At 37.7% G+C, this 11891-nt stretch overlaps 3 protein-coding genes across 3 annotated transcripts; 2 read left to right on the top strand and 1 right to left on the bottom strand.

Annotated features, from left to right (window-relative positions):
- The first annotated feature begins 2444 nt into the window (after positions 1-2444).
- LOC111802134 lies at positions 2445-2948 on the top strand. The gene has a single exon (XM_023686402.1). The coding sequence runs from the start codon at positions 2445-2447 to the stop codon at positions 2946-2948; it is 504 nt and encodes a 167-aa protein (XP_023542170.1).
- A 937-nt stretch (positions 2949-3885) lies between these two features.
- On the top strand, positions 3886-7652 carry LOC111801950 (trihelix transcription factor ASIL2-like). Its single transcript, XM_023686197.1, has 2 exons — positions 3886-4995; positions 7329-7652. Exons 1-2 carry the CDS (start codon positions 4200-4202, stop codon positions 7334-7336), a joined length of 804 nt encoding a protein of 267 aa, XP_023541965.1. The 5' UTR covers positions 3886-4199; the 3' UTR covers positions 7337-7652.
- Positions 7653-8680: 1028 nt separating this feature from the next.
- Positions 8681-11869, bottom strand: LOC111801951 (protein LIGHT-DEPENDENT SHORT HYPOCOTYLS 10-like). The gene is made up of 2 exons (XM_023686198.1): positions 11144-11869; positions 8681-8933 (listed from the first exon to the last, which is right to left on the bottom strand). The coding sequence occupies exon 1, from the start codon at positions 11758-11760 to the stop codon at positions 11170-11172; it is 591 nt and encodes a 196-aa protein (XP_023541966.1). The 5' UTR covers positions 11761-11869; the 3' UTR covers positions 8681-8933; positions 11144-11169.
- Positions 11870-11891: the final 22 nt, after the last annotated feature.

The raw sequence follows: 11891 nt of genomic DNA on the forward strand, positions 1-11891 counted from the left end.
CAAATTGCTTCCGCATGTGTTATATTAACACCATCAGTTAGCGCATTGTCAGAGATGATCTATAGGAGTACCATGTTAAAGAACTAAGTGAGAAGTGAGAATCTTCATGTTCCTTTGTAAGAGTCCAAGCCCACCGCTAGCCGATATTGTTCTCTTTGGGTTTTCCCTTATGAGATTCCCTTCAAGCTTGATTTTAAAATCGCGTCTCCTATGGAGAGGTTTCCATACTCGGAATGCTTAAAATCCACCCCTTTGGCAACGGCTAGCATCCGCATTGATACACCGTCCGATGTCTAGCTCTGATACCATTTGTAATTAGATATTGTCCTCTTTGAGTTTCCCCGAAAGGTTAAGATTTTAAAATGCACCCCATTATAAGAAATGCTTATAATATACCCCTTTTGGCAAGGGTCCAACGTCCTCGCTAGCACACCGCCCGATGTCTGGCTCTGATATGATCATTTGTAAATAGATATTGTCTTCTTTGAGCATTCCTTTTTGAGTTTTCTCTCAAGGTTAAGATTTTAAAACTCGTCTATTAGGGAGAGATTTCCACACCCTTATAACGAATGCTTACAATTCACCCCTTCGGGGGCTAGTGTCCTTGCTGGCACACTGCATGGTATCTGACTCTAATACCATTTGTAATAGCTAAAACCCACCACTAACAAATATTGTCTGCTTTGGTCTGAGCATTCTTTTCTGAGTCTTCCCTCAAGGTTAAAATTTTAAAATGGGTTTACTAGGAAGAGGTTTCTACACCCTTATAATGAATGCTTACAATCCACCCCTTAGGAGGCAGCGTCCTCGCTGGCACACCACATGTCATCTGACTATGATACCATTTATAACAACTCAAACCCACCACTAGCAGATATTGTCTGCTTTAGCCCGTTACATATCGTCATCTATCTCACGATTTTAAAACGCATTCGTTAAAGAGAAGTTTCCACATTCTTAAAAAGAATGTTTCATTCCACTCTTCAACCGATGTGAGATCTAACAAACATGCTTTTTGATGACCGACCTTCCGGTCTATATTCCCACCAATATGATCTCAGAGCTATTTTATTATTATTATTATTATTGTAGAATTAGATATGTTATTCACATGGTGGTGTTGGTTGGGATATCTAAAGATGATGCACATAAAGATTTGGTGTGTTGGAATGGGGAAGCAATCAGAAATTGACATTTGTCGCATTTTGATGAAATGAAGCAATGGGTTCACTTCATTGGTTACCCCTCCAAAGCTATGCTCCCAAAACCCTAAATTATTGAATTTATAATCTTTATGCTCAATTATTTATAAATTGATTTATCTATTTTTTAGATTTATATTTTAAAATGACTTTTGTTTTTAATATTAAAAAAAAAAAAAAACCATTTCAAGTATTTTATTATCGAGTTATAAAGTCATTAAAATAAAATGTCAAATTACAAAATTACCCTTGTCATTTAGATATAATTCTAATTTGAAATTTGATATAGTTTAAAGTGACTGATGTTAGAGAATTTATGTTCAAAGTTGACAATATCATATCATTGTGAAGGGTTGTGTTTATCTAACGTATCAGAGCTATACCCTAAACTTAGTTATGTCAATAGAATCCTCAAATGTCGAACAAAGAGCTCCGAAAGAAAAAGAAGTCAAGGCTCCTCGAAAGTATAGTAAAAAATGATTAAGACAAAAAGAAAAAGGAGTCGAGCCTCGATTAAGAGGAGACGTACTTTGTTCGAGGGGAGGTGTTGGATGAAAGTCCCACATCGGCTAATTTAGGGAATGATCATGGGTTTATAATCAAGGAATATTATCTTCATTATTTTGGAGTCGTTTGTTCGACATTTGAGAATTTTATTGACATGGCTAAGTTTATGGCATGACTTTGATACCATGTTAGATGAACACGACCCTCCACAATGGTATGGTATTATCCACTTTGAGCTTCCCCAAAAAGTCTCACACCAATCGAGATAGTATTCCTTGATTATAAATAAACCCATGATCATTCCCTAAATTAGCTGACGTGGGACTTTCATCCACCAACAACTGAATTGATCCCGGTCACTTTTTGAGACGAAATGGAAGAGGGGAAGAGATTTTCGAAGAGGAAATGTGATGTCCCATATTGGTTGGGAAGGAGAAAAAACACCCTTTATAAGAGTGTGAAAACCTTCTTCTAGTAGACGCGTTTTAAAGCTTTGAGGGGAAACTCGAAAGGGAAAGCTCAAAGAAGACAATATCGGCTAGCGGTGAGTGGGCTTAGGCTCGGGCCCGTGTAGGAAAAGGATCCAATTATTTCAAAAGAATTGAATGAGTAATTATATAGTTAAAATTTAAAGAAAAAAACATGAAAATGAAGCTCTTTAGCTCTCTGTTCATTTCATCATCTCTCCATTTCTTAATTTTGCGGAAGAATCTGAAGAACCCATAAGAAAAGGCGATGAAAAACAGCATAAGATGTTGCATTTCTTGCATTTTACCATGCGGAGCTCTGGATGTGATTCGCATAGTTCACTCCAATGGCTTCGTTCAAGAAATCACCGGCTCCGTCAGAGCTTCCGACGTCATCAAATCCCATCCCAAACACGTCCTTAAAAAGCCCTCTTCCCCCTTTTCCGCCGCCGCCTCCACCGCCGCCGTCGTCCCGCCGGAAGCTGAGTTCCAACGCGGTAAGATTTACTTCCTCATGCCGCTCCCTCCCAACTCAGACAAAGCCCGTTCGCGATCCTCCGCCGGAAGAAAGAAGAGAGATATTGCTAATAACAACAGTACCACTCATCACTCCGACCGATCCGCCGCCGAAACCAATCTCCTCCTTTCCGATCAGTACCTCTCGGAAATACTCTCCGAGAAGGTTTCCACCCACCGCGAACGGCGGCGCGGTCGTATCGGCGTTTGGAGGCCTCACTTACAGAGTATTTGCGAGTCGCCCGGTTCTATCTAAAAACCGGGTTTGTTTTTTTTTTTTTTAAATCACAAAAGCATATATATATATATATATATCATAATTAAATTTCATTAATTTCTTTTTTTTTTTTTTCAAAAAGAAATGTTCGTATATCTCTTTTCCAGTTTTACCAGATTGTGAAAAAGAATGTGGTAATTAAATTAGTTACTGTGGTTAATTATATTTATTTCAAAATATGTATTATATCACCATCCCAATCCCGTCATATTTGGAAGTGATTTTAGAATTTGTAATTTTAATAAAATAATTTGTTTATAAGTGTATTTTTTATATAATCATTTTATTGTTTGATTTTACCGTTTTAAATGCAATTTTCATACATATAAAAGAAATACTAAATTAATAAAAATACTAAAATTTTTGTATTTTATCTACAAAAATATATTTTAATTAAAAAAATTCAATAATAGATTATTTATTTATTTTTTATATATTATTAGTAATAGTTAATATTTTGTTTTAAAAATATTTTTGAATTAAAAAAATATATTTTTAACTTTTAAAAATATTTAAAAATATTCAAAATTTTCATTAATACTCTAGTTCAAAAATACTCTTATAATTAATATATAAATAAATGGTTAGCATTATATTTAAAATTTACTCATAAACTTTGAATTTATAAATAGACCGTGGTTAAGAATTTTGTTTAATTTTTTTAATTTATAAAAGTAAATAGTATTATTACTAAATTTAAATTTTTTATAGATGTATTGTTAAACATAATACTAATCATAAAAATACTTTTATTAATAAAAAAAATTTAAAGTTGAGGAAATATTTAAGAATATTTTTAAAAACTTAAAGAGTAGTATTAAAATTAAAAAAAATAATCAAAAGAATTGAGACATTAAAAAGAAAAAAAAAGAAAATTCGTCGACGACCACAGGGTTACCGGACGACCCATAAAAAGAAACTGAGAGAGAGAGAGAGAGAGAGAGAGAGAGAGAGAAGTCGTCGACGACCGGCCACGCGCTTGTGTAGTGAGATCCCACGTGAACCCTCTCCGTTTCGGAAATCCCACTTCCCCGCTGTCCAGGCCGCAGTCTTCCCGCCAGTCAGCGACCCCACCCCCCCTTCACCGCCCCTTTTCCTGTTGGGCCCAAGCTTCCGACTAAACCATGACCCATTCCCCTCCCGGCCCGCTTCCTTTTCGGTTTCCTCTCCCCGGCGATATCATCGTCTCCACCGCTCCACTCACCACCCCTCACCTCTTTCTCTCTTCTCATGGCGGATCTCACCCCTTCCTCTTCCATCTCCCGCCAGGTTCCCATTCGTGAGGACTGTTGGACAGAGGACGCTACCTCCACTCTCATCGACGCTTGGGGTCGCCGCTTTCTCGATCTCAATCGCGGTAATCTCCGGCAGAAGGACTGGCTGGATGTTGCGGATTCTGTCAACGCTCTCCATGGCCTTACTAAGAAAACCTACCGCTCCGATGTTCAGTGTAAGAACCGGATCGACACCGTTAAGAAGAAGTACAAGACCGAGGCCGCTAGGGTTTCTTCTTCCCACGGGAGTTTTGTTTCATCTTGGCCGTTTTATGGTCGCCTTCACGAATTGATTGGACCTTCGGCTTTTCCTAGGTCGTTTCGGAAGATGCCTCCACCAACTGCGGCTGCGGCTGAGGCTGTCGTCGCCGTGTCTCGTAAGCGGCCTGCCGCAGCCATGGATGTGGGGGTTTTTCGGAGGAACTACTCGGCTATGGCTGCTGCTGCTGCGGCGGCTGCATTGACCGAGGATGAAGATGAAGAGGAGGAGAGAGTGAGCGAGGAGGAGGAGGAGGAGGAGGAGGATGCGGCGGAAGGGGGGGAGGGGATGAGTAGGTTGGCTAGAGCAATTCAAAGGTTTGGGGAGGTGTATGAATCAGTGGAGGCTGAGAAGGTGCGACAGATGGTGGAATTGGAGAAGCAGAGGATGCAATTTGCTAAGGATTTGGAGGTGCAGCGGATGCATATGTTCATGGAGACTCAAGTTCAGCTTGAGAAGATTAAGCGAGGGAAGAAGAAATCAACTCCCAGTGGTAAGGCCATGGAAACTTTTTGCTCTATTTTTCCATTGAAATTTCCTTTACTTTCTTCATGAAGCTGAAGATCTAACTGTTACAGATTCAATATAGAGCTTGTATTTTGATGTGGGTTGTGATGGTATGGCCTTGGTTATGATGCATTTCTATATGCCCAACTCTTAATGATCTAGATAAATATGTGAATTGAATCTCTAACTTGTAAGGCTGTTCTACATATTAGGGAGACAAAAGAATTGCAAATCTTCTGGTTTTAGGTGTCTGTGTTTTGGTAATACCATCTTTGAGTATTGAAAATTGTTGTAACCGCTCAAGCCCACCGCTAGCAGATATTGTCCTATTTGAGCTTTTCCTTCCAACCTTCCCTCAAAGTTTTTATGTATACCATGGAGAGGTTTCCACACTATTTGGGCTTTTTCTTTCGGGCTTCCCCTCAAGGTTTTTAAAACGCGTATGCTAGGGAGATGTTTCCACACCCTTGTAAAAGAAATGTTGTGTTCTCCTCCCAACCAATGTGGGATCTCACAATTCACCCCCCTTTAGGGTTCAGAGTCCTCGTTGGCACTCGTTCCCTTCTCCAATCTATGTGGGACCCCTCAATCCACCTCATATGGAGCCCAGCATCCTTGTTGACACACTGTCTTGTGTTTACCCCCCCTTCGAGGCTCAGTCTCCTCGCTAGCACATCGGTGTCTAGCTTTGATACCATTTGTAACAGCCCAAGCCCACCGCTAGCAGATATTGTTTTCTTTGGGCTTTTCCTTCCAGGCTTCCCCTCAAGTTTCTTAAAACGGGTATGTTAGGAGGAGGTTTCCACGCCCTTATAAACAATGTTTCTTGCAGGAATTTTGGATAGTTTAATATACACGTTTCAGTTACTCTTGACAAACAGTCTTGCAAAGGGTTTCTCTTCCTTGTTTCAAACAGATAGTGGGTGCCTAGGAACAATGTTTCATTCCTTTTCGTGATTTTAAGAATATTGGAGTATAACAACCTCACTTGCATAGGATTTGTTCTATAGGTCGTACAGTTGGGTCCATGAGTTCTAAAGAATTTTGGATTACAGGGCTGATCCTAAGTAATCATAAACCATCAAGTGGAGCCAAGTTCTTCTCTATTTTATATAATGCAAATTGCTTTACATAGTCCGGTTCATGTTTTGAACTGGAAATTTTCTCTCTGATTATAAAATTTCTTCTTAAATTCAAAGCTGCTTCTAGCCTGACTTTATTTGGGCTTCGAATGTTTGTGGAGGATTTCTCCAAGGTCTTGTACGCAAGCCTCTAGGTGGAAAGCTTAATGAATAATTTGGAGTCTGATTTTTTCTTGTGGATTAATGGCAAATGCCTGATATCGTGGCTATCAACAAGAAAAAGGAAAAACATACCTAAATGATGAATTCCTTCCTCATGATTGTACTATTGGATCATGTAGTGTCTTATATACCCAGTCGGTTTCCTTTGAAGATTATGAATCCAATTCTCTGCTTGAGTATGATGTAAATGAAATTTATGTTCTTAAAGGAATATAAGATATCAAATGCATTTCTTGAAATCTACATTGAGTAGATATTGTATTCTTTAGGCTTTCCCTTTTGTTTTCTCTTCTGGGTTTCCCCTCATGGTTTGAGTTTCCTCTCAAGGTTTTAAAACGCATCGGCTAGGGAGAGGTTTCCACAGCCTTATAAAGAATGCTTTGTTCTCCTCTTCAACCGATGTAGGATCTCACAATCCACCCCCTTCGGTGCCAGCGTCTTTGCTGGCACACAGCCCGGTGTCTGACATTGATACCATTTATAACAGCCCAACCCCACTGCTAGCAGATATTGTTCTTTTTGGATTTTTCTTATGGGCTTCCCTTCGAGATTTTAAAACGCGTCAGCTAGGGAGAGTTTTTCATATAAAGAATGTTTATGTTCTCCTTTCCAACCGACGTGGGATCTCACATCATATTTTCAGAAAACTACCTTTTCTAATAAACCCCTATAGTATTATGGACAGATATAGTATTATGGAGAGACATTCCAAAAGGGCAGAACATGACCACCCATAATAATTTCTCAAAGGGACGAGGTCACAAAAGATGGGATACGAAATTTATGACATTTACTTGGTAGTTTGTAGTTACATTATTGTATAGGAAACAAAGTGCTTGGTTATAAAACACTACTGTTAATTGCTCGTTTACTTGTAGCGTTCGACCGTTGTCGATTTAACCGTTTGAAGTGGCAAAATTTGAAACGACTGGTTCGTGTGCTTTTGCTGATACAAATGAAAACTTGGCAATGCATTGACATTGTTTGAAATCAAAGGTTGTTTTTTCTGATGCAGATATGTAAAGTAACAGAAACTTCACAAGGTACATACACATGGAAGCTGAGGAGATTACATAATACCAACCAAAAAGAAAAGGAAAGAAAAAGAAGGGAGAATTGTATCCCTTTCCTCTGCTTGTAGAGAAGTTGGGCTAACTGCTGTAATCAACGTTTAGATGTTTAGCTAATTCAAGACAAACCTTCATCTTCTTCTACTTTGAAACTTAACGTGGTGGATAATTCAGCTTCTTTTAATCTTGTTTTAAACTTTGATTAGGAAAGCTAATCAATATCTTGAGTTGATTAAGTGCATATCGAAAACTTTCAAGCGTTCAATTCATTTGGGTCCTAATTTTTTATTAGGTGATTTGTTCTTGGACACGACTAAGTTGGGGACGTGTTTCAGTATACTATTTGTTAGAGACAAGGGAGTCTCGATGTCTTTCTCCATAATGATATGTAGGTTATATTGTTCATTTTCAATTAAAATATATGCTTTAATAAGTTGAATTATGCTCAAGGTTTGTGTGTGTAATCATATTTATAGTTGAGGTATGACCATAGGAGTCCTTAGATCTGGCTCTACATATTTTGCTATCACAATCTAGTTGGCCTCGATTAGGTGGGTCAAGGAGTTCGTTGACCTCATTCTTTATAATCCCTCCATGCGTTTCTTCTTATTTGAGCTTTCGGTGTAGCTAAAATAGCGTGGTTGACCTCGACACAAAGGGAAGTTTCACAAGCAACCTTTTTCCTTCCCCACATAGGACATCAATTATTGAGGGCAAAATTTGAATACGAAAAATGTACCTAACCTTCACATGACAACAAGTATAAATTTGTTTAAAAGGAAGAACGAGCGTTGCTTATAAAAAAAAAAAAAAAGAATTGTACATGGATGATTTAGCAAATATAATATGAGTGTAGCAAGAGTTCTTGGAATGAAAAAAAGCGTTCATATAAGAACATTTTATTCTTTTCTACGTTTCTACTCTGAATTAGGTTAAAGATAAACTAGACTAGGTTAAATTTGGATGATACGAGCCGAGGGTATGCATGACTTGTGCCCACTTGGTAGGCTGACCCTATGGTCGAGATCGATGAATTGTATTTGGGCTTTGACCCAAATACTTCTCTTCTCCTTTATACCTCATGACTCGATCATTTTGTATTGGCTCGAATTTTGTCCCACCTAACAAGCGTGCAAACATGATCCATTAAGTCACGTGAAAACATTGCCTATTAAGTCACGTTCAGTAGTCATCCAACATAGCATTACTTTCACCCGAACATATTTAAGTAGCTGCTGAGTTATGATGGCAACCCGCGTCAATATATATATAAACATTAAGCACTAATTAGAGAAAATTGGACAATAGAAATGACAATTTTGATGTATAGTCTAATTAAAAAGTGAACTTACAAGCCATAAGGCCTTTTTAAAAAAAATTAAAATGGCTTGCTAACCTAGCTTTTGCTACAATACTTTGCTAAACCTTTTATTCTCTATTTCTTTATATAATTAATTCTACAACATAATAATTATTTTATCAGATAGAAAACCCTTCGACTCGTTCCACATTTACACGTTCGTTCTCGATTGATCCCTTTCTTTCTTATCCTGAAATTAAGAAAAATAAATAAATAAATAACCTTAAAAACAACATGTTGATGTTCATAGATAAGGATATTAAAGATCTTTTAGCAGCCAAATGGTCGGGAATTACGGATAACTTAACGTCTATATAGAAATTAAATTCAAATTTCAACGACAAAAAAATATAACAATTCATAAATGAAATAAAAGTCAAGTAGGAATGAATGTACATACACAGACAACCTAAAATTTTGGGTTAGGTTGGTGATTCGAGCAACTCGAATAAGGTACACAACCCAACTCAAATATCTATTTTCAGGACCTCAAAATCTAACATTTATAAGTCACAATGCATCACTAATATCAGTTACAAACGTTAAATATTCTTAATTTTCATTATAATCTTAAAAACATGTTAGAGTAGAGTTGAGTTGGAACTCTATTTTCAGGTCGGCCATATTAACCCAACCAAAAGAATGTCCTCCTGTGAACCAACTTGAATTTTGGGTTTTCGGCCGAAATTTCAATCCAACCCGAGCCAAAAAAAAATCTAACCAACCTAACCAGGGGTAGTCCAAGTTAGTCTGATTCTTGAGTCATATGAACAAACTAAAGTCGAAGTTCAAATTTTGAGACCCGAAAAGGGTTCATTTTAACGGTTCCAAATGAAGATATTAATCTCAAAACATTAAAGAAATGAAAGGAAAAATAACGAATAAGAACCGAACACGTGCCGATCTTTGGTTCAATGTAATTTCATCCATCTATGAAACTAATTAATATGATTTATAAGACCAAAATAATAATTAACACATAGCTGTCAGTAATTAAGCTTTAATGCAAACACTAAACACAAAAAAGGAAAATTAAATCTTTAATTAAGCAACAACCATTTCTAAATATTATGTTAAGATTAGTCCTAAGATAAGATATAGCAATGAAGATTAAGGAACAATTAATTCAATCAACATGCACTAATTAATTCTGTTTAGCTCCAAATCCTCAACTGTACAAAGAATCTAATGTTAATGGTTAAGGAGGCTTTTATAATCTAAACCAGAAAATTAGAATATCTTGAGAAAATAAAAAGTGTACAAAAAATCTCTCTATATATATATAATAGAAGAACGACTGGGTTAGGGTCGATGTTTTTTAATGAGGAATATTCAAATTCGATAATTCGACATATATATTTGATAAGAAACTATTCTTAGAGAGTTTTGACTCTCGGGCCTGTGAGATCCCACATCGGTTGAAAAGGGGAACGAAACATTCCTTATAAAGGTGTGAAAACCTCTTCTGCCAGACACGTTTTAAAATTATGAGGTTGACGATGATAAGTAACGAGCAAAAGCGGACAATATTGGCTAACAGTGGGCTTAGGCGGTTATAGGACAATTTTTGGATCATTTTTCATAAGGGTATCGTTAATAAAATATTTTTGTTTCTCGACTGAGTGTTACTGAGATGTTTAGAGCAACTTTGAGTTGAGGCCATGAATGATGAGTATAGTTTCTATCTCCAACCCGGTTTAGCAAACAAGAACCCCACAAAACTTTGACACATATGTTTAGTAAAAAACCATTCCTAAAGAGTTTTGCTCTCGGACTTGTGAGATCCCACATCGGTTGGAGAGGAGAACAAAACATTTCTTACAAAAGTGTAGAAAACTCTCTCTACTAGACGTGTTTTAAAATCGTGAGGCTGACAATGATACGTAACGGGCCAAAACCAATAATCTCTGTTAGTAGTGGGCTTGGACACGGGACGTTCAGAGCAAGTTCGAGACACAAACCCCATCAACAAACATCCCATGCATGAATGTATAATGGCCATTCCATTCCATTCCATCCATGCATGGGGCGCACAAAATCCCACACAATCACAAAAGCCCCCCAAAAAAAAAACCCCTAAAAGTTGAGATTTAAATGAAGTTTTTAATTAACTCAAAAAAAAAAAAAAAAAAANTTTTTTTTTTTTTTTTTTTTTTTTTTTTTTTTTTTTTTTTTTTTTTTTTTTTTTTTTTTTTTTTTTTTTTTTTTTTGTAATGAATAACATGTTCTTATTACCAATTCTCCAAAATTTTAGGGTTTTCTGAAAATGGGTTATTAGGGTTAGCTTAATTTAATTCAATAAATTATGGGTTTTACTCAATAATCTTCAAGGAAGCTTTAGTGAAAGATTCAAATCAATTATTGAATTAAAAATTAAATCTTTGAAGTAAAAAAAAATACCAGGAGTTGCAGAAGAGTGATTCGAATCAAGCAAGATGCTTCATGGGTTGGTTGTTGTTATTGTTGTTCCCGCCGCCGCAGCCGCCGCCGCCGCCAGCGCCGTCGTCATTAGCCTTGAATTGAGCTCTTTTCCGCTTCTTTTTCTTGTACGGAATCCCTCTAGCTTTAGCTTGACACTCCTTAACTTCCCTTAAATAAACACGAATTGCTCCATTTCCAAAAGGGTTTGATTCCGGCGAACCGCCGTGCTCCTCATACGCGGCCCGAAGCCGGCCGATGAGAGCATCAAGGCTGCCCCACGCTTGGCGAAGTGGACACGTGCAAGGGGCAGGTGGGTCAGGCTGACCGAAAAACACGCACCCATGTAAGTGAACCTTAGTTTTTCCGAACTGGTCGAGGTAGCGGAGGAATTCGAGCACGTGGTTGCAGTTGCACTCGAACAGTGGAACCGGCGGCGCTTGATTTTTTAGATACTGTCCGAACGTGTTCCAGTCTCGCCGCTTCTGGGACTCGTAGCGGCTGAGCGCCGCCGCGCCTTGGTGGTGCTGGGTGTCCAGGACCGCCGTGGTCGACGATGATCCGGCCTCCGTGGAATCTTTTCGTGGTTGGGTTGACATGATCAATTGGGAGATCAAGAAATTAGGAGAGACACAGAGAGAGAGAATTATAGGAAGGCCAGAAATTTCTTAAGCAAATTCGACAAGAAATGACAAATTAATTTAAAAAAAAAAAAAAAAAAAAAAAAAAA

Source organism: Cucurbita pepo, chromosome LG09 (genome assembly GCF_002806865.2).
Source record: "Cucurbita pepo subsp. pepo cultivar mu-cu-16 chromosome LG09, ASM280686v2, whole genome shotgun sequence".
NCBI classification, from domain to species: Eukaryota; Viridiplantae; Streptophyta; class Magnoliopsida; order Cucurbitales; family Cucurbitaceae; genus Cucurbita; species Cucurbita pepo.

Coding starts and splice junctions, on each gene's coding strand:
- LOC111801951 (XM_023686198.1), bottom strand. CDS start 11,760: ATGTCAACCCAACCACGAAAAGATTCCACGGAGGCCGGATCATCGTCG.
- LOC111801950 (XM_023686197.1), top strand. CDS start 4,200: ATGGCGGATCTCACCCCTTCCTCTTCCATCTCCCGCCAGGTTCCCATT.
- LOC111802134 (XM_023686402.1), top strand. CDS start 2,445: ATGAAAAACAGCATAAGATGTTGCATTTCTTGCATTTTACCATGCGGA.